General features: G+C 55.2%; 2 protein-coding genes across 2 annotated transcripts in view; one reads left to right on the forward strand and one right to left on the reverse strand.

The window, feature by feature from the left end:
* WNT3 (Wnt family member 3) overlaps positions 1 to 4,627 on the forward strand; it is a 47,350-nt gene extending 42,723 nt beyond the window's left edge. Inside the window, exons 3-4 of the mRNA XM_075559401.1 lie at positions 3,422 to 3,687; positions 4,148 to 4,627. Of these exons, the coding sequence (XP_075415516.1) occupies positions 3,422 to 3,687; positions 4,148 to 4,627 (746 nt within the window). The remainder of the gene's footprint in view (positions 1 to 3,421; positions 3,688 to 4,147) is intronic.
* An 8,895-nt stretch (positions 4,628 to 13,522) lies between these two features.
* The window catches only part of NSF (N-ethylmaleimide sensitive factor, vesicle fusing ATPase), a 138,075-nt gene continuing 132,136 nt past the window's right edge, over positions 13,523 to 19,461 (reverse strand). Inside the window, exons 19-21 of the mRNA XM_075562010.1 lie at positions 18,926 to 19,039; positions 16,182 to 16,237; positions 13,523 to 13,880 (exon numbers count right to left, since the gene is read on the reverse strand). Coding sequence (XP_075418125.1) covers positions 13,859 to 13,880; positions 16,182 to 16,237; positions 18,926 to 19,039 — 192 coding nt within the window. The 3' untranslated portion in view covers positions 13,523 to 13,858. The remainder of the gene's footprint in view (positions 13,881 to 16,181; positions 16,238 to 18,925; positions 19,040 to 19,461) is intronic.

Genomic DNA, 19,461 nt, shown 5'->3' on the forward strand with positions numbered 1-19,461 from the left:
CACCCTCCATCCCGGCTCCTTTGGGAAGTGACAAGAGCGGCCAGGAAGAAAAGGGAGGGCAGCAGCCAGCGAGCAGGACCTGGGAGGTGGGAAGTCGGCCCTACTTCCCACCCCCGCCCCATTTTGGCGTCCAGCCTCCAGTACCTGAGCCTCAGGTGCGCCGCGCCAGTCTGCTCCACGGGCCAAACGCCGGCTATAGTCAAGGAACAGAAGGGCAATTAGCAAATCAATGGATGATGACTCTGTTTACGCTTCTATTACCAAAGCTAATTATTCCTTGTTTACATAAAAGGTTTGGCCTCTAATTGGGGCCAAGTGGCGGCGGTTTGCATTTCAAACCTCTTCGTGCTGAGCCTCTAGTCTCTCCGCCTTCCTGGGCCCCACCTCGGGCCAGGTAGCGCTTAATCAGACAGCCTCGGCGTCTAGACGCGCTCCCCCAAACCAACACTCACCTTCTGATGCCTCTCCCGCTCCGGCCTTCAGCCAGCAGGAAACGGGTTCGAGATTACCCACCCGCGTCTGGGCTTAACGTTGGAAACCGCCGCGGTCGGTTCTGGAACGTGCTGTGGTCTCCACACCCCGGGGGCGGGGCGGGCTGTGCCGGGGGTGGTGCGGAGAATTGGATGGAAGGCCCACGCGCGCGCGCGCACCCGTCGCCCCTGGCGATGCCCGCCGGGCGGGCGGCCCGGGGTCCACCCCCGTCTGCGCTCTGGGCCCCGAGACGGCGGGAGCTGGGAGTCTGCGGGAGCCCGTTGCCCGGCTGGGGCGGCCCAGGGGCGGCGGGGCGCACGCAGCGCCAGGCTGGCCTCGGCCGGGACCCGCGCGCCCAGGTCGGGCGGGGCGCAGGGGTCGGCGGCCGGAAGGCGAGGCCGCGCGGCGGGGCGCGGGCGGCGGGGGGCGGGCGGCCCGGAGGGCTTAAGCGGCTTGAAAGGCCGGAGCGCCGCCCCCCGCCGCGCGGCCCGGCCCCGCGCCCGCCGCGCCATTCACACGCCCTCTGGCCATTCGGCGCGGCGCGGGGGCGGGGGCGCCGCTACAATGGGGATTTCGCGCGGCGGCGCCGGGGCCGGGGGCGCGGCCCGGCCGCGGGAGCCGCCCGTTGCTACGCGGTGGCGGCCGGCCCGGCGGCCCGGGCCCGGCGGCCGCATTATGCGGGTAATGCGGTGTGACACCGCGCGAACAAAGGCGGATTGAGCGGCCCAGCGGGCCCCGCCGGACGGGGACCGGCACAGCGGGGCTGTCAGCGCCGCTCCCAGGCTAATCCCCGCCCCGCCCCCGCGGCCCCTGGTCCCCGGGGCTGGGAACCGAGCACGGCGCGGGCCGGCCGGAAGCAAGGGGCAGCGCCCGGCCGGCGCCGACCGTGGCCGGGGTGCTGCCTCGGGGGCTGGAGGCCCGCAGGCAGCCGGCTGCACGGCCGTCACCGTCCCTGCCCCTGCCGCTGCCCGGGGGTCTCCGGTCTCGGCGCAGGCAGCTCCGGCGGCGCACGCTCCTCCAGCCTGTTGGCGCACGCGGGAGGGACCCTTCTTCAAGAGGTGGCCCACGAGAGCGTGGGGGTCCCCCTAAGGGTCCCCCCGGCCCCCATCCTGCCTGCGGAGCTCCGGCCTCCCTAGGCACGCGGGCGGGAGCTGCCACAGTCCAGGAGAAGAGGCGGGTCGCCCCTCGCAGGAAAGGGCGATGGACCGCACCGTGGCGAGCCCTCGACGACCATGTCCGCGTAATGGGCCTGCTTCCAAGCGGCACGCCCGCAGGCTTGGGAGGATCACGTGGGCTAACACCAGCACGCGTGCGATCCCTGACCCACCGGGCCGCGGCCAGGGAGACGGGCGTGAAGGGAGAATCGGGAGAATCGGAGGGCACTGGGATCATTCATGGAAAACGCGGGTAGTGTTTCAGCGGGAGTTTAAAAACTTTTAAACACACATATCCTTGTGGTTGTAACAACAAAACCATTTCTCCGAGGTCGGTGTATTAATACACCCACACAGAGACCACCCTATGCTAATTTCCACTTTCAACCTAACACACCCTGGCCAGAGATGTCTGTCGTCATTACCCAATTACGGTCATGTGGAAGGCACGGTGGTTTTAGTTTGCACTTGTTACAGTAGGCTAGGCTGCATCCTGGTTATACCTTGGGCTAGCCGCAAGGTCAACAGTTCTGTCCCCAGGTGCTCCGATGCTTTCTACTGCAAGGAATCCAGTATCAGAAACCCACAGGGGCAGCTCTAGTCTGTCCTGGGGGGTCTATGAGTGGAAACCGACTGCATGGTGCTGAGTGAGCGTTAGACACGCACTGTCACTTCCCAGCGGATGTTTTCCAGGGTTCATCTTGTCAAGTTCTCTGGTGTCTTAGCTACAATATTATGGTGATTAGTATTTGGGAAACTACCAATACCTTATTTGAGAAATAAGTAATAAGAGGAATAGGAGACAAATAAAACATGTTTGCACTTAGTTATGAATATTTTAGATGTTTTAAAACGATCAGTATTTGCATAGTAATATATTACAGTATCACACATTATTGGATGATTAAATGAATACTAAAGCTCACTAAGGATTCTGTGTGGTTTGGTGCCAGAGGAGGGCCATGAGTCACACCAACGTTGGCTAGTGATGTCCCCATCTGGATCTGGATCCTGGCCTGGGCTACACCTGAGGGAATTGCATTGGGCTCCTGGGAGGGGTTGGGTCTCCTCAGTCCTGAAGCCTTGCTCTGTCTGGGGGTTGGGAGGGGGAGACCTGGTGCCTGGGCCACTGCCCTCTAGTTCCTGAACCTGATGGACTTCCATTCCATGGTGGCCGGGAGAAATCAGACTCATTGTGCAGCGTGACCAAGGCTGCCGCCGTGGTGACATAATGGCGTTTTGGGTTGCTATGTTCAAAGTCAGCAGTTTGCAATTACCAGCTTCCCAGAGGAAAAAAGATGAGAATTTCAGTCTTCAAAACTCCCAGGGGGGCAGTTCTACCCTGTCCTGTAGGGTCACCACCATCATCATCGACTTGATGGTATGCGATGTTTTTTGGGGGGCTTGGGCAGATTTAGGCCTTCCTTCCTTTGGACCTCAGGATCGCTGTAGGAGTTCAATGGCAGCCCTTGGCCCCTCTGGAGTATGACGGGTAGGGTTGAGGGTGGGAAGTATGGATGAGTGGAGCCAGGCCAGAGGGTGGCTGCTAGCTGTCTTTTAAAAGCTGCTGAGTGACAATTTCCAACACTCTGTCCATGGGCCTCTGTTTCCTCATCCCTACAGTGGGAATGTGCAGCCCTGCTGGGTCAGCCAACGATGGTGGTGGTGGTGGACTGGGTAGTCCCCTTCTCCCTGGGGAAAAGCTCCAGCTCTTCCTTGCCCAGGCTGCCTCCCCTCAGCCCCGCTCCCTTGCTGGGTCCAGTCCTGAGCCCTGCTGCCCCCTGACCTCCCCACAGCCACCCGTGAGTCGGCCTTCGTGCACGCCATCGCCTCGGCTGGCGTGGCCTTCGCCGTCACGCGTTCCTGCGCCGAGGGCACCTCCACCATCTGCGGCTGCGACTCGCATCATAAGGGGCCACCCGGTGAAGGCTGGAAGTGGGGCGGCTGCAGCGAGGACGCCGACTTCGGGGTGCTGGTGTCTCGGGAGTTCGCAGACGCGCGCGAGAACAGGCCGGATGCGCGCTCAGCCATGAACAAGCACAACAACGAAGCGGGTCGCACGGTGAGCCCCTCGCATGGCCCCTGCCCTGCCCCTTGGCCTCCCCCATCGCCTCGCCTCTTCCAGCAGCCCTGTGCTGCGGACCCCAAATTTGCTGCTCCCTTGGCCAGGTGGGACCCCTCCCTTACCCTGCTGCCCTCCTGGACACAGGTGAGTCTGGGAGTGTGGCCACCCCGCTGGGCAGGTGCCCGGACTGCCAACCCCTGGACTTTGCACTGGGCCCCCACACTTTCCTGGCGGCGAGGAGCCAGTCATGCCCCCAGCCGATGGCCTGCGATTTCGGGTCATGCTGGGCTGCGTGGAGGGGAGCGTGGTCACCCACCGTGTCACCAGTGTTGGGCCAGGTGGGCCTTGGGCGGTCCCAGCAGCTCCTCCTGAGCTGAGCCGGGCAGAGAAGGCTGTGGGGATGGGGCAAGCCGAGGCGGGGTCAGTGCGGGCTCGAGCGGCTTCTCCTCTTCCCCAGACCATCCTGGACCACATGCACCTCAAGTGCAAATGCCACGGGCTGTCGGGCAGCTGCGAGGTGAAGACCTGCTGGTGGGCCCAGCCCGACTTCCGCGCCATCGGCGACTTCCTCAAGGACAAGTACGACAGCGCCTCGGAGATGGTGGTGGAGAAGCACCGCGAGTCCCGCGGCTGGGTGGAGACGCTCCGGGCGAAGTACGCGCTCTTCAAGCCGCCCACTGAGAGGGACCTGGTCTACTATGAGCACTCCCCCAACTTTTGCGAGCCCAACCCTGAGACTGGCTCCTTCGGCACCAGGGACCGGACTTGCAATGTCACATCCCACGGCATCGACGGCTGCGACCTGCTCTGCTGTGGCCGCGGCCACAACACGAGGACGGAGAAGCGCAAGGAGAAGTGCCACTGCATTTTCCACTGGTGCTGCTACGTCAGCTGCCAGGAGTGCGTCCGCATCTACGACGTGCACACCTGCAAGTAGTCAGCAAGGTAGGCTCCCTGGTGGCGCAGCTGGGGGGCCTTGGGCCGGGATTGCATTGGCCCTTCCGCTCCTGCTGTCAGATCCGGAGGCTAAGATTTTTCCAGCTTCCCCGGGCCACCTTTGGGCAGAGCCTTGGACGACATGGAGCACACATAATAACCACAAGTGTTCACTTGATGCAGCAAACCATTGATTAAAACACCTTACACAAATTAGCACATGATGAACCGGGGCAGGTGTTTGCATGGCCACAGACTAGCACTGTTGAGTGTTTGTGGAGAGAGAAGGTGGACCATGTGGGACCAGCAGCCGAGGCCCGGTTTCTAGTTCCCTCTTTGCCTTGAACTTCCTGGTTCTTCACTCCACCAAGGCCCGCTTTCCTCACTGTACAATGAGGGGTTGACATTCTTGAAATAGTAGCTGAAAGGACAAATGTCCCCTGTCTCCGGGGGCACAGGCAGTTTGCATCCACCTTGAACACGGAGGGCAAGTTTTTGCACAAGCATAAATCCCAGTGACCTCGGGGAGAAGCGGCCTTATGCTGGGGAATCTGAGGCTTGGGTGGAGCAGAAAGCATTTGCATGGCGTTTATGGATGATGGTGGGAGCAGGAGGGATTCAAGTTCAGTGATGGCGGTGAGTAATGCAGGGATCAAAAGCCCTGGATTGTGTTCCCAAGCTTCCCAGAGGTGGTCAGCGTGGGAGGCTCGTTGCCCTGAAAGCCCAGGAGTAGCTGGGTGTGGCACAGGGTGGTCCCCAGTGTTCTAGGGCCCATGGAGGCCTGGGTCTGGACTGGGCAGGCATTGCCCTGGATCAAGGGGGTCTGCTGGTGCAATGGTTAAGTGCTTCACTGCTAACTGGAAGGTTGGTGGTTCAAACCCACCAGCAGCTCCGCTGGAGGAAAGCCCTGGTGATCTGCCCCATAAAGATTACAGCCTAGAAAATACCTTCTGTCATATAAGGTGACTAGGAATCGGGATTGACTGGACATGCTTAACAGTGGTGGCAGCCCCTGCCTGGCTCCCATGATCTGCCACTGTGTAACCCAGACAAGCACGCCTTCCCAGACCTGTTTCCCCACCTGTCACTCGTTAGGTCAGAAACAAACACCAAGAGCTCTGGGGGCTCCTGCTCGGTCAGGCCTAAGGACTCGCCTGCCCGGGGCTGGTGCTGGCTGGGCCATGTGAGGGTGGTGCGGCCTGCACAGTGCTCAGGACTAGGAAGCACGATAAAGCTCTCAGAGACTCATGCCATGGTGTGGTGACAGTGGCCAGAAATAATGCCATCACTGGAGCAATGTGACTTACTGCTTCTCACAGACATGGGACAAAGGCCAGGCACTTACTGGAAACGCCTGGGCCAACAGTAGCCAGCCAAGGTGTCAGGGATGTTTGAAAATGGCGGTGGCCACCGTCTTCTGAGGTCACCAAGACGAGAGACCACACAGGGTCCCAGCCATCCAGCAGTGGGGTGTGATGAGCAAGAAGGAGAGGAGGCGGAAGGAAAGTCACTTCCAGAATGCAAATTCCTGGGAGGGCCTAGAGCCCGTCCATTTCACAGATGGGAACAGTGAGTTAGTGGCCAGAAAGACCATAGGTGGGGCGTGAGCCAGCAGCCCTGGCCTTGTCAGTGGCTCTAAGGGGCATATGTATCAGATAGGGACCTCTACGACTCTCGTCCAAATCCATCCCACCCCATCCGCCCCAGGCTGGATAGCTGGAAAAAGCCATCCTCTCTGAGGGGAAAAGAGGGTTGTGCTTGGGTACCTGGCACGCCTCCCCCTTCCACCCAGCCTCTGCACTCCACGGACTCTCAAGAAGAAACTGCTCTCTCCCAGCCCTCCCCCCATGGTTGACACGAGTGGTGGTCTTCACAGTCTTGTATCCACTGCTCTACCAGGTGCCACGCATGGCAGACCCTGGCCCATGCCCTTTCGACACTGTGGGAGCCCCACTCTGGAGAGTGAGGAATTCTCGCCCAGCATGGTGCCCCTTTGAGAAGGGCTCAACTCAGGCATGTTGTGCGGCCTCTCTGCGCCTCATGGCCCCCTCTGGGAAGAGCTGGTCCCTTGCAGGGTTGACCAGTGTCGTGGTCGGGGTGTCCGAGGAGAGGCAGCCAAGAGTTCCCACCAGGCTGGCCTCCCGGCGTGACTGCCCAGACGTCTGCTGGCTGGACACTCGGTTGTGTCTCCCCCCACCCCCTTCACACTGTGTACAAGACGGCAAACTGAGGCCAGCTGGTGGGGGTGGCATGGCCAGGGTCTCCAGCTTTCTCTTGGCGACAGTGTCTGGACAGGCAGGTAGGCGGGAGGTAAGGGTCAGGAGCCCTTTGCACCACAAGAAGAGCCCTTGTACGAACGAGGAGGCCAGCTTGTCCAGTGCCTGGAGCTCACCATTAAGTCCCTACCTTACGAGTACCCGCTGAGCCCAAGGAGCTGGAAAGGGACCCAGAGGGGAGTCAAGTGGCCTGGATGGCCCCAGGCCCTGGCTCTGCCCCCGCTAGCTGTGGGGCTGTGGACCCCGCTGTCAGCAAGGCTTTGACCTGCAATCCTGTGAGAGATGCAAACAGACAAACGAATGCAGGTGCACACTGCAGCCTCCTGGGAAGGCTTATTTGGAGTTAGTGATATAGACGTTCTCATGCTGGGACCTTTCATCACTGATGCCTTACACAAAACAACACAGGGGTCTGCTTTACGTCGGGGACTGGGCCTGCTCCCAGGCTCTACCCGAGTCCTCCACTCTGGGAACAGCTTGCTACTGGCCTTCCTGTTGCCCGAGGCTCCCAGTGAGAAAGTGGGGGAGGAAGGCTATGGATCTCCGCCTGTGGCCCCTAGAGCCCCACGGCTCTTCCTGGAAAGCACTCGGCCTCCCGCCATGACAGGCATATGGGCACTAGAGGGACACACAGAAGCCCCTGTCACTTTTGGTGGCATGAGCAACTGCCGGCAGGCAGCCTCCACTATCTCGGCATTCTACTGGGTGGCTTCTTTAGGAAAGGAATTCCGTTGCCAATCATCCAATCATCTCCCTTTGTTTTCCCAAAGGGTGCTGGGAACGGGTGAAGTGTGTGACTGGGCGGATTCACCGAAGTCCCATGGGAAGCAGGACCTGGAGCCGGGTCTCGGCCCTCAGCACGGGACAGCAAGGCATATGGACTGTTGCCGGATGCACGGTTGTAAATGACCTGGACCCAACCCGCCCGCCGGCGGGGGAGGCCTCTTCCTTTTCCTCTGTTTCTCACTCGGCCCTGGATGGTGTGTGGTTTTTATTTTTGTTTGTTTGTTTGTTTTAGGCAGGGGTTTTCTTTTTGGTTCTCTAGGGTCTGATAGGAACAGACCCATGGCTTATCTTTGCACATGTTAAAAGAAAATAAAAATGAAACAAAACAGAAACTACTCCCACAGGACAGGCTGGGCTAACGTGGAGCTCTCTGCCTGGTGGCCAAGACACCAGTACGGGCAAGACTCTTTCCAAACGGCTTCTTCTGGTGGCACTCCGAGACGTCTGTGCGGTGGGAGTTGTGAAGTCGGTAGGACAAACCTCCGCAGTCCCCTTTTTTGTCTACTCCCACTCCAATCTGATCTACCGTCACAGGCTGAAAGCCGTAGCTGAAGTTACCACCAAGTGGTGCGGGGCCCAAGGTAATTGTGAGGGTGGCCGGGCAGAGCTTGGGGTCCTGGTTGTGAGCAGCTGGGCTCTTGTTGTCTCAAGGCGCTCCCGGGAACCGCAGCTACATCACAAAGTGAACCAACTTCCTGCCGTTCTTCAGCTCCCACCGCCTGTGCAGTGTCTTTATACTTTTTGGATAGCGTGACCAGGTTCTGTCTGGGGCAAGCAGCCTTCAGCCCCCATAGCCACGGTCGTCTCTCGGGAAGGGACTGCCGAGCCCTTCCAGGCCGGGCTCACCTGTAGGCTTCATCAGAACAGCGCAGGGAGGGCAGCGCGACTCTAGGTCACGCTCAAGGGGCACTGAGGGAGTAGTGATCTAGTCCAGAGAACTCAGTCATTTCTTCCCCAACAAGGGCATGTCTTCACCCACCTGTTCGTTCTCTGGCCTGTGGGAGCCAACAGGGAGCAGGGTCAGCAGCCCTCTACCGCTCCCCGGTGTTCTGAGACAGCCGCCATCCAGGCTCAGGATCACCGGGCATTCTAACGAGGCCGAGTGGGCACTTAAGCCCTTGGTTAAAGCATCTCACCGCCGAGTTCTACAAGCTTAGTGTCCTACAGGAAGCTAGCCAAGGGTAGTCGAATGGATGGATGGGAGGCAGAGAAGGAATCTGTCTTCAGGAGAATCCGCCAGAAGAGGTGCAGCAGGGCTGAGAGTAGAACCAAGCTTTTTCTCTTTTCCCACCATCTCTCCCGGGCCTGCCAACCAGTGGCCTCAGAGAGCTGGCCAACAGTCTTCTTGCTTGCTCTGGCAGGCTTGTCAAGACCAGTCTCCAAGCTGCGCCTGCGCCCTGGAATCTGCTGGCCACAGCCCCCCTCTCCGGAGTCTGCAGAGTTCCCCTCCCTCTCCCCTTGGCCGTGCTCCCAGCCCTGCCCACTGATGCTCGCTTTAACGGGAGGTCATTTCAGCAGAATGGATACAAATTTTCAGAACTTCCCATCTTCTATCTATGTATTCTATATTAAAAGTGATAAAGTCATGTTTCTGGGAGTATTCAAGTAGCCGACAAGTCATTATTTAATACTAGTCCATGGAGTGCATTGTAAGTATCCTCGCCAGTCGGGTGTTAGGCTCCAACCTGCTGTATCCAAAGTTTTGTAAAAAGTTGTAGAAGTTGTTGATCTTTTTGATTTTATATTCAAAAAGCCTCTTTTTATAAATATTATTTATTATACGATGTATATACCTTTGAGTTAACTAAGATTATCTATTATATAAATATATATATATTTGGAGAAAATATATTTCATCATGCAGTTTCTTTCTGTTAAGTCATTAAAGAGAAGGTAAATGAAACCGGACTTTCCAGGTGGATGTTCAGGTCAGGGCTCTCTGCTGGGCCGTGCTCACGCTCGTCGATGGCCGTGACCGCTAAGCCAATGCCTCTAGGATGCCCTGGGCGGTAGGTCTGATCTACATGCGACAGGGCATCCTGACAGCCTTACTTTGCTCTAGGTCAGTTTCTGGTGAAGGATTTCTGGTATTGGCGCTGACCCACCTAGGCAGCCTTTCCTTTCCTGGACCCCAGCACTTCCGACAGGGCGTGGCTAGCAGGCCCTGGGATTGGTGCTGGCCTGTTCCCTTCCTCCTTGCTTTCAGCTCCATTGACTAGGGCAGGAGGCTTAGCTCTATTGAAAGGGATGCTTGCCTGGAAATGGCCTCTCCCCTGTGAGCTAGCTGTGGGAGCCAGGCTGTGGAAGGAAGGGGAAGTGGGTCAGGGAAGACAGCCGTGTGCCGGAGCCTGGCAGCCTGTCTGGACCAGGTGTCACTGCCCTTCGGGATTGGTTTGGGCTGTGAAGATTACCCAGGAGCTCGCTCCAGATTCTCTTCCTGCATTTTGGCTCCCAAAGGGTTGGCTCAGACATCACACCTGCTCAACTGTGCGGGGCTCTAACTCGGTTTCATGTGGCCTTCAGACCTAGTCATGCAGTGACACCTGTGCTTTGCTTGGTACAAGGTCGATGAGAATGGCGAAGATGTTCTCCTTTCCCCACTCCTCCTCCTGACCTGCCTCTCTTAGGGACAGAGCCAAGAGCAGAAGAGAGCCTGTGTCCTGTGGCCCACTCGGACCTTCCTCCCCTCCTGGCTCAGGAGTGGCCACTTGCGTTGCTCTGTTCGCCAGGTGTCTAGCTCCTGAGAAGCTTAAACGACAAACACTGTGACGGTCACGTGTTCCAGGAATGGGACGCGGAGAGCAGGCACACACCTCTTCTGCATCTGGTCTCATCTTCATTTTCGTTTCCCTTTTACGGAGAGCTAATACCATACTCATCTTCCCCAGCATCCTGGCTCCCTTTTCCCCTCTCCACCTATGAGATTGCCGAATACTCGCATGGTGCCTATTCACAATCGCCGAGGCCATTTATAATCCCACCTGTGATTCATCATGTGCCTTGATTAAAAAGAGGGCCATTGATAGAGCGAACATCTTGTTTCTCTGCACGCACAAATGCTCACCCCCCCAGGAGCAGGAGGTGGTTAGAAGATGCTTCCCAAAGGAAATAGAATGAGAAGACGTATTTCAAAGAGGCATCTTTCTTTTTAAAATGAAGGCAAAGGAAGGTGTGAGAGTTGGAGGATGAGGGGGATGTGCTTCTGAGAAAGCAGAGGAGGAAGGGAAAATGCAGAGACCGGCAGGGACGAGGGAGGGTGCCACTAACCTAGGCATTTCTTATGGCATAGCCCATGCCAGCCCAACATATGAGGGCATGCACGCAAGTGGTGGCTGGACTACAAACACAAACGAAATTCATCTGGTAAAGCCGTGGTACGCTCCTCTCCCCAAACCACCTAGGATGCAAACCGCCCCCTTGGCCGTGGATCTTTCGCTCCCCAAACTGTGAGAGCAGGTTAGCTGGGTGGAGACTGCGTGCTGGGGACCTCGAAGTTCCGTCCTCATCTCCTGGGGTTCTTGCTGATCACAGGCGCAGTCTCCTGTGCCGGCCGTCCTGGTGTCTGTCCAGCACACGCCCTCAGTGGGCTCTGCGCCAGGAGCCGGGCTCGGCAGCCGTCAGCCGATGAGAATCTGTAGATGGTTTTGCAATAACTCATGCCATTTACATGCTGTTTTGAACGTGCACACACACCTCTCCCCGCCACGTCTTTGAAGAGGCTGATGGGCCAAGTTGCCAGGCCAGGGGAAGGCCGTCCTGCTTGGACCTGGACTCGGGTTGGAGTGGGAGTTTAGAGCTGACTCAGAGCTTGATGGTTAGAGACGCACCTGAATCCACGCCGTGGCTTCAAGACCTGTTACTGAAGCTTTCAGTGGAGGCGGTTCATTATAGTCCCCGGGCAGATTTTGACCACAGTGGACCACACTTTTCCCGAGTTACATTAAAACAGTGTCTTAGTGAGGACGGTCACACTTAGCAAACATAAAACAATGTCTTCTTTTGAGGTTGATACCCCCCTGGGAAGAACTAGCGACAGGGCACTGAGGGAGATGTGGGTGGAGTTGCCTGTGTCTTATCCCAGCCTGCTCTGCTGCCAAGCACTTGCTTGGAAAAAGTTTGGGAGTTTGGGGATTCCTCCAGAACTTACCTGGGCAAGGTTAGACAGGGACGGGGAGGTTTCCAGCTCTCCTGGGCTCAGAGAGGGCTTGAACCATGGCGGGATCAGGGTTGAGCTGGAAAATTTTATCTTTCAGAACAAATGGGAAAAAAAATCTTTGGTACCCAAACGCAACCTGTGAAGAAGGCTCACTGGACATGTTCCTGGTACATTTCACCGGCAGGAGTGATGCTCGCCAGGGAATGCCTGCCCTTTCTGGCTTTGGCACCTCTGATTTTTGATAGGCAAAAATAAGTACAAGCAGAAGTATAAAGGTTTTTGTGCATTAGCTCTTTTATATGCTTAAAAAATGACTACATTATTTTTAATAACCACATGTTCAGACATTAAAAATCATGTCTTAAGGGCAAACCACTTGTCTTATGCTAGCTGTAACACCCTAGGGGCTTCTCCGAGCCCCTCTTCCTCAGTCACCCCAGGACAGCCGACCGGTTTGTGTAGAATAATGGGCACCCAAACATTCCCACGGATATTTATTGCATTCCTTCATTTGCATTTAACAATATAATATTCATAATTTTTTTCAATATAGTTTTGGACAAAACACAAAAACATCACCCTCATTTTACAAGAGACATCAGGTAATACAATGTGTGCTGCTTTGTGGGAGGGGAGAGAGCAGGGAGGGGACAGGTCAGGGGCTCCAGGGGTCACAGGGTTACACAGCACAGTCCACTGTTTACAGAGCCATGAAATAAGCAAGGGGGAGACCCCCAAACCAAAGCACACAGACAGCAAGGCATGGAGAGACAGGGTCTACCTTCTGCCACAGGGACGACGACAGCCACCTGGGAGTGCCACTGGGGAGTGCCCTCACTGCTCCTGGGTAGCAGCGATGGGGAGAGGGTGGCATGCGCTGTCAGTCTCATCTCCAAATATGACGACCTAATTACATTCCTTCTAACTCAGTTAGGAGGCCAAGCACCCGCCGGAGGCCCTGTGAGCGCTCCTTCCCTCTGCAGAAGCCTGGATAAGGTAGAGGACACCTGGTCAGGGCATTGGAATGGATACAGGAAGCCGGGGGGCGGGGGGCGGGCGGGCTTGCTTTGTGGGAGAATAAATAGTGTGTTAGATGATACTGCATAATAAAGCTAATTTCAAGGGGGTGAGTTCAGCTGAGAGGGAACCCCCAAAGGTGGTGTCACTGATAAGTCTCAGGAACTGAGCCACTTAGAGTTGGGTGCCAATTAATGCTGAGAGGTCTGTAAATGGGCTTGAGTCAGTACTTCCTGTTTAGGAATGTGTGTTTCCTCTGACATTTCTGCAGTGGTGACGATGAGCCTGTCTCTCCCAAGGAGTCCACGCTTCCATTCAGGGGATGTCACAGGCCACCGCCAACCCACCCCTGCCTCCCAGCCCCCAAACTGGACTTCCAGTGACGAAAGGCCTCCTCTTGCAACGTGGAGACAGGTCTGAAAAGGACCGCGCGCATTAGCTGAAAAGTCCTGAGACCCGCTTCTTCAGGCAAAGAAAGCAGGCTAGTTTTCTGGGAGAACCTTTAACCATATCCCTACCAGCCCTGAGTGTCATCAGCACAGGGAAGCTGCAGACAACCTCTTTAAACTGACAGCGCTAGCCCATGTTCCTGGCTTGCACATAAAACGTCTTCAGTCAACTTGGTCGTGTGGTGGCTTGCATTCGTTACATTTACTGAGAGTTTTCAGGGGGTGGGTGGGTGGTGGTGGTGGTAGGGAGCTTCAAATGTATAGTGTTCACAAGTACAGTACCTCTCTCACACGTAAAACCTGAGTCAGGAGGAGTCGGCTTGCACAGAGGAGTAAGCACAGCATTCTAAAGCAGACCTGCACCTTCCACAAAACGCTAGACTAGCTCAGCGGCAAGAAGGGGTTTATTGCACTACACATGCAGAGCGTGCGCGTGGTGGTGGAGGAGACATTTCACTGCGTCCGCAGCTTGAGACAGGAGTGAAGATCCCAGCCCGGCGTGCACTGGTCACTTCCCTTGGTCACTGTGTGCTGGGGATGGTCCACTTTCAATCATAGTCAAGGGGGCTGCTGCAGAGGGAAAACACACACACACACACACAACAGGTCAGAGTCTTCAAAGAACCGCTCAACACAAAGGCACTAAACGCTCCCGCTAAGGTTTCTACATTTCTCACTAGGCATGTGCTATCAGGAGCGTCACACGGAAGGAAAGGGTTACAGCTCCATGCACATATGAGCAGGTCCTACTAAACATGTACCCTTGAGCTTTGTCGCGCAGCACGGCAGGGAGCTTTGTGAAGCAGGACAGGGAGAGCAAACCCACAGTACAACCCACTTCCTTGCTCGGTCTCTCAGACCTGCAACATAGGAGAGATTCTAGTGAACGCAAACAGTGGCCTTAGGATACAGACATGCGGTAAATCTGCATGCAAACAACTTCCGGGAATTGACCGGTGTGCCCTACAAATCGATGGTGGAAATCCGAACCTCAGCACCTGCTGGGGAATGGGCATCTCAGTAACGTTAAGGAGGCAGGGTGAGTGCAGGGGATGTCTGGAGTCGGCCTCTTCTGAGAGGGAGGAGATCCAACAAGCAAGGGAGCAGAGCAGAGCAGAGACCGGGCAAGACAGCAGCCAAGACACCTGGAGAACTAACTCCAAGGAGCCAGGAAGCTGAAGTGGAAGGAGCCAGGACCTTCCTCTTGCGCCCACAGAGAGCACACCTAGCCGCCCTCCCAGGGCTGGACTCTGAATTCGGACTGGCAGCCTCCCAAACTGCACATGAATTTCTTGTTGTTGAAGCTACGGTCCTAGTCTTCATAACAGTACTAGACAATTACAACAGTCTGCACAAGAGGGGGCTGCTTCAACAGATCACTTAAAATGTGGACGTTTTAGAACTGGGATGTGGACAGAGGCTGGAAGGGTATGAAGGTGCCCTACAGGAAGGCCTAGACTGCCTTTGAAGAGGCTTGGTAGACTTGCGGGGGCCAAAGGCCATTCCGGTGAGGGCACGGAAGAAGTAAGGGGGCTTCGGCCCCGCCAGCAGAACGTGGATGCCGGTGGGCTCTGGTAAAGCGTTCCGAGAGCATGGGCTTGGACGATGGCGGAAGGGCTCTTGTACTCCATTCGGTGGCCAAGAATTCGTTGGAATTGTGTGCCAGTGTTTCTTGGAAGGTGGAACTTCTCGATGAAAACCTTGGCTATCTGTTTAAAGAGACTTCTAAGCCAGGCTTGAAAGGGTCTAAGTGCTTTGCTGCTTATAGTAAATCGGAGAGGAAAGATGAACTTACATAATGACGGGGCGGAATTAAAACGAAACTTATAAAGATTTGGAAAAACTGGTTGTACAAACGAAGGACACGCATTCTAGGGAGTTCCCCAAGAATGTGGCTATCCAATCTTTCGTGAAAGAGGCTAAGCTTGTGACTTATGAACCTAATAAAACACAGCAGAACACGCACCAGCTTAGAGTGAAGAGGACAAGGGTCCAAGGGCAGAATGCCGTGTGCCTCCTGGGCAGGAAACAGGCCAGAGTAACTCTTCTCTGTTGTCCTCCAAGGTCTGGGGATGATTTTCTTCCCTGGGCCTTGGGCTTGTTTGGGGCCTCTGATCCCTTCTTTCCCTCCAACTTCTCCCACGTGCAGCAGGAGTAGGTCTGTCTTGTGCCCGGCCATGCATTTGCAGAGAGAACTGTGGTCTAGACGTTCCCAGATGAAGAGGGATTTGCCCTGAGAGCTTGGGTGCAGGTTCTAGCAGGGAGCACAGCTACTTGCATGTCCTTGACTGAAGGACGGTCCTCTTCAACTGAGTCTGCACATGGAGCGGTGAGGGAGGGAGGGGACACCCGCCTAGCCAGCCAGATCACCGGAATCAACCCTGGCCATCAGTGGGTGACAGATGCTGCAGCCAGATTGCCTTCACCTCCGGGGGGAGTGTCAAGATTTCAGAGAATCCTCCCAAAGTGTGCTATAAATCCTAACCTGCATGTCTGTGGCTATCATCCTACTTGGGGATGGGTGGCCTTTGTTAATAAGGCAGGATGAGTGTGGGGTAAGTGCTGAGTCAATCTCTCTCGAGATAGAGATTAAATCAGCACGCAAGCAGGAGAGATGGGATAAGACAGCCGACAAATACATGGAGGTCTCCGAGGGACCCGGAAGCAGAAGCTGGAGACCAGGGCCTTCCTCCATCGCTGACAGAGGAAGCGGGGCTCTGCAGGCGGCCCTGGGGCCTCAAGGGTGGGAAGACAGGCTTCCCTTCGAGCAACCATTGACCGGTGGTGTCTGTTGCGACACTAGATAAGGAAGGCAGCAGCACACTCAGAAAACACCAGCACTGGGATGTCCCAAGTGTCACCTCTACTTACGCTCCTTCTTCTCTTAAGAGGGCCATGAATTTCCTCACCCGGTACTCCGCGTCCATCTGAAAGCACCAGAAGTGAAAAGGGCAGGTTAGCAGCGTCTCCCAAGAACCAAGCTCTTGCTTCATGCCAAGGAGGCACGGCTTCATACTTTAAACTTCTACCAACACTCCACCGCCTCACGGAGATGCGTTCCCTGCTCCTGGACCAGACTCATTGGAGGCACACGTGCCACCTGGCTGGGCCCAGGTATCGCAGCCAGGACTCCCCGGGCTAGCACCGGGGCGAGGAGGCAGTTCCCTTGTGAGGCGCCAGGCAGCCCAACCCCGGGGCCGTGCACGGAGGCCCCGACAACAGCCATTGCACAGACAGGGCTCATCTTCGGTCTAAGGGGAGGCTCGGCCTGAAGACACCAAATGGAGGCTGGTCACATGGCTGAACGACAGCTTATTAGCCATACGACCAACAATTTTGCTCCTCTGAGCTTCAGGCTCCCTTGCACAGTTTACTGGCAATTAATGAAAGAAACTGGGTCGAAACTAAGAACAAAGTCAAAGAATCCAAAGAGAGGGGCTGCCAACCCTAAACACGTCTCTGTGGTAACCTGGGACCCCTCCCCTCCCCAAGAGCAGTGCCTGGGGGTGGGGCGGGCGTTTGACTCGGGCTGGGTGCAGGCTGCTGTCATTAATTAGCTATTGGTTTTCACTTTATATGCATGTTATACTCATTTGTTGAGGTCCACGTTAGTCTCACTGGTCCACCAGAAATGTGAAGTTATCTAGAAAACGATCATTAAAAATATTTTTGGTTCCTTGAGATGAATTTATTTATTTTTACTATAAGAAACACACCTACGTTTTCAAAAATGTTCCAGGGCAGGAGTCTGTTTTCCCAGCGGAAACTCCCTGCCCTCCGGGAAGAACGCTCAGATGCGTGTGCAACTGGATTCTGTGCCCCCCCCCACATCCCGCCTGCTCTTTAAAGGACAGAGCCAGTCCTCTATCTCAGAAAAACACCGCACGTGAGTTTCAAATGTATCAAAGTTAAGAGGTCAGACTACAAAGAACTAAGAAAAAGTGTGAAGAGCTCACAAAAGACACATTTTCCCACTTTGGGAATAGAATTACATATGAATCAATTGTCAAGGTCTTGAGAGGAAAAAAAAAAAGCAACTGGCTGCAGCTCAGTACTTGCAGGTCTCTGCCCATTAAATATATTTAATATGTGTGAGCAACCACGGACTGACTTGCCTGTAGCTATGGAATTAAGTCAAGAGAAAGGGAGGAAAACGTAATCTAGATAAATGACTTTATTCCCCCAGGTGACATCCAGTCAGAACAGCTCCACGGCACTGTGCAAGTCGTAACAAAACTGTGTGTCGGGAGCGGAGAGGTAACGTGACTTCTACTCTGCTCCACCACATGCCTCCCCACTTGGGCTCGGGCTCTCGGAGGCATATCTAAGGGGGAGCCACTCAGCTGCACGAAATCCATCTGACAGCAAGGGTTCAAGCTCGGAGGCCTATGAAGTGTCAGTCGCTGAAGATTAGGCCCAAGTGCCACACTCTCCCTTTTTGCCCTACATCCAGAAGAGGCATTAGCTGGATCGCTGACCTGCAGGCATCAAAGGCAGAGGAAGGGGGTGGGGTGGGATGGGAATGGGGAGAGGGAAAAAAAAAAACCACCTCACATAGTTTCTTCTGTGCAATTATTGTGGGGGGAAACATTGCTGAAATGAAAGAAACAAAAAAACAAAAACCGAAGAGTAGAGCTATCTGACAGATTTATCTTCTTCCAAGGGAAGCGCCAATCCACCTGTAAGTGCACCTTTCCCGAGAATAATCCTGAGCAAAGCCATTTGTCTGTAACTTTAATTTACTGTGCAGACGGCTAGATAAATAAATTGGATTAAAAATGGTCCGAAAGCTACAAGAACAATAGAGAAACTCAAAGGTGCCTTTGCGATCAACCACTTCTGTCTGTTCTCACACTTCCCGGGGACAAGACCCAGGGGAGAGCCTGGCTGGAGGTTCTGTCCTATCTCACAACTCAACCTGAAGTGTCGACACCTGCGAGTGTGAGCCGTGGTGAACTGCGGGCTTCTGAAAGCCCCTCAAATTATATTTCACCTACCCTGATCAAAAAAAATCAAAGGCATTCATTTTATGCTCTGGGTTTCAGAAGTCTCTGAAATTCAGACTTCACTTCGACCACCTACTGCTCCCACTGACTGATCGACAGCCCAGAGCAGCAAGACCAGCATTTCCATGCAGCCAGTTCATTCATCCCCCAGATGTCTCCTGAGCACCCCAACTCGCTGTCTGGTTCTGTTCCCAGGGCAGCGTTTTCAGTGAGGGAAAGCCAAAGTCCTTGCCTTCAGAGAGCGAGCGCTGCAGGGATCCAGTTCCTAACGGGCATGGGCGCCAGGAAAGGACGAGCAGACAGATGGACACAGGAAGAGTGGGGCTCTGAGAAGAGGAACAGAAGGTGCCAACCTGGGGGACATTTGCTCCACTCAGCTCTAAAATTAGAGGTGGGGGCGGGCAGCTGACCGAGTCTTCTCGGAAGTCCCTTCAAAGATTTTGATCTCGTGACTCCCTGAAGGAGAGAGACTCTCTAAAAGGAACTTTGCAACCTAGGGGAATTCGAATGTAATCAAAACCATAGCACAAGGAAGTCACGTGACCCTCTGGGGTCGCATGGCGCTCCTTTCTGAGTGTGGACCCCATGCAGAAGGAAGAGGCGTCCTACCTGGAGGGACATCTCGATCAACATCAGTAGCTTCTTGATTCCTATCCAGACCTTCTTTCCTTTGACTTGCTGTGTGATTGTGGCGCGCTCCTTGTCCTTGAAGTTGCCCAAAAGCTGCAACAACAACAACAACTGACATGAACGACAGCACGGTTACAGCACGAGGGTCAACGTTACTTACCGAAATGCGCACTCATAGGCTTCAAAGATCAGAGATGGAATCTGGCTGGTTTACGCTGACAGGGTTTTCTCAGAGTCTAAAGTCCAGCTTGCCCTTTCTACCCTCAGAAGGCACACACACGAATATGAAAATGAATACTGGAATAACTATCTTTACCATTCCTTTCTCCGAGTGTGTAGGTCTTAAAGTAGACTACATTCCACTCTCTTACCCAAGCCCTGTATAAAAACTGTTCAACAGATAGCCTGGCGAGTCTGTCACACAGATCATTTCCACGGAGTGGGGAGTAGCTATCAGCCCTGTGCCCGTGTGCTGCTGAACAACTCGCTCCCCGATACCGTTTCCAGCTGGCTCA

Source organism: Tenrec ecaudatus, chromosome 10, assembly GCF_050624435.1.
Source record: "Tenrec ecaudatus isolate mTenEca1 chromosome 10, mTenEca1.hap1, whole genome shotgun sequence".
Classification (NCBI taxonomy): domain Eukaryota; kingdom Metazoa; phylum Chordata; class Mammalia; order Afrosoricida; family Tenrecidae; genus Tenrec; species Tenrec ecaudatus.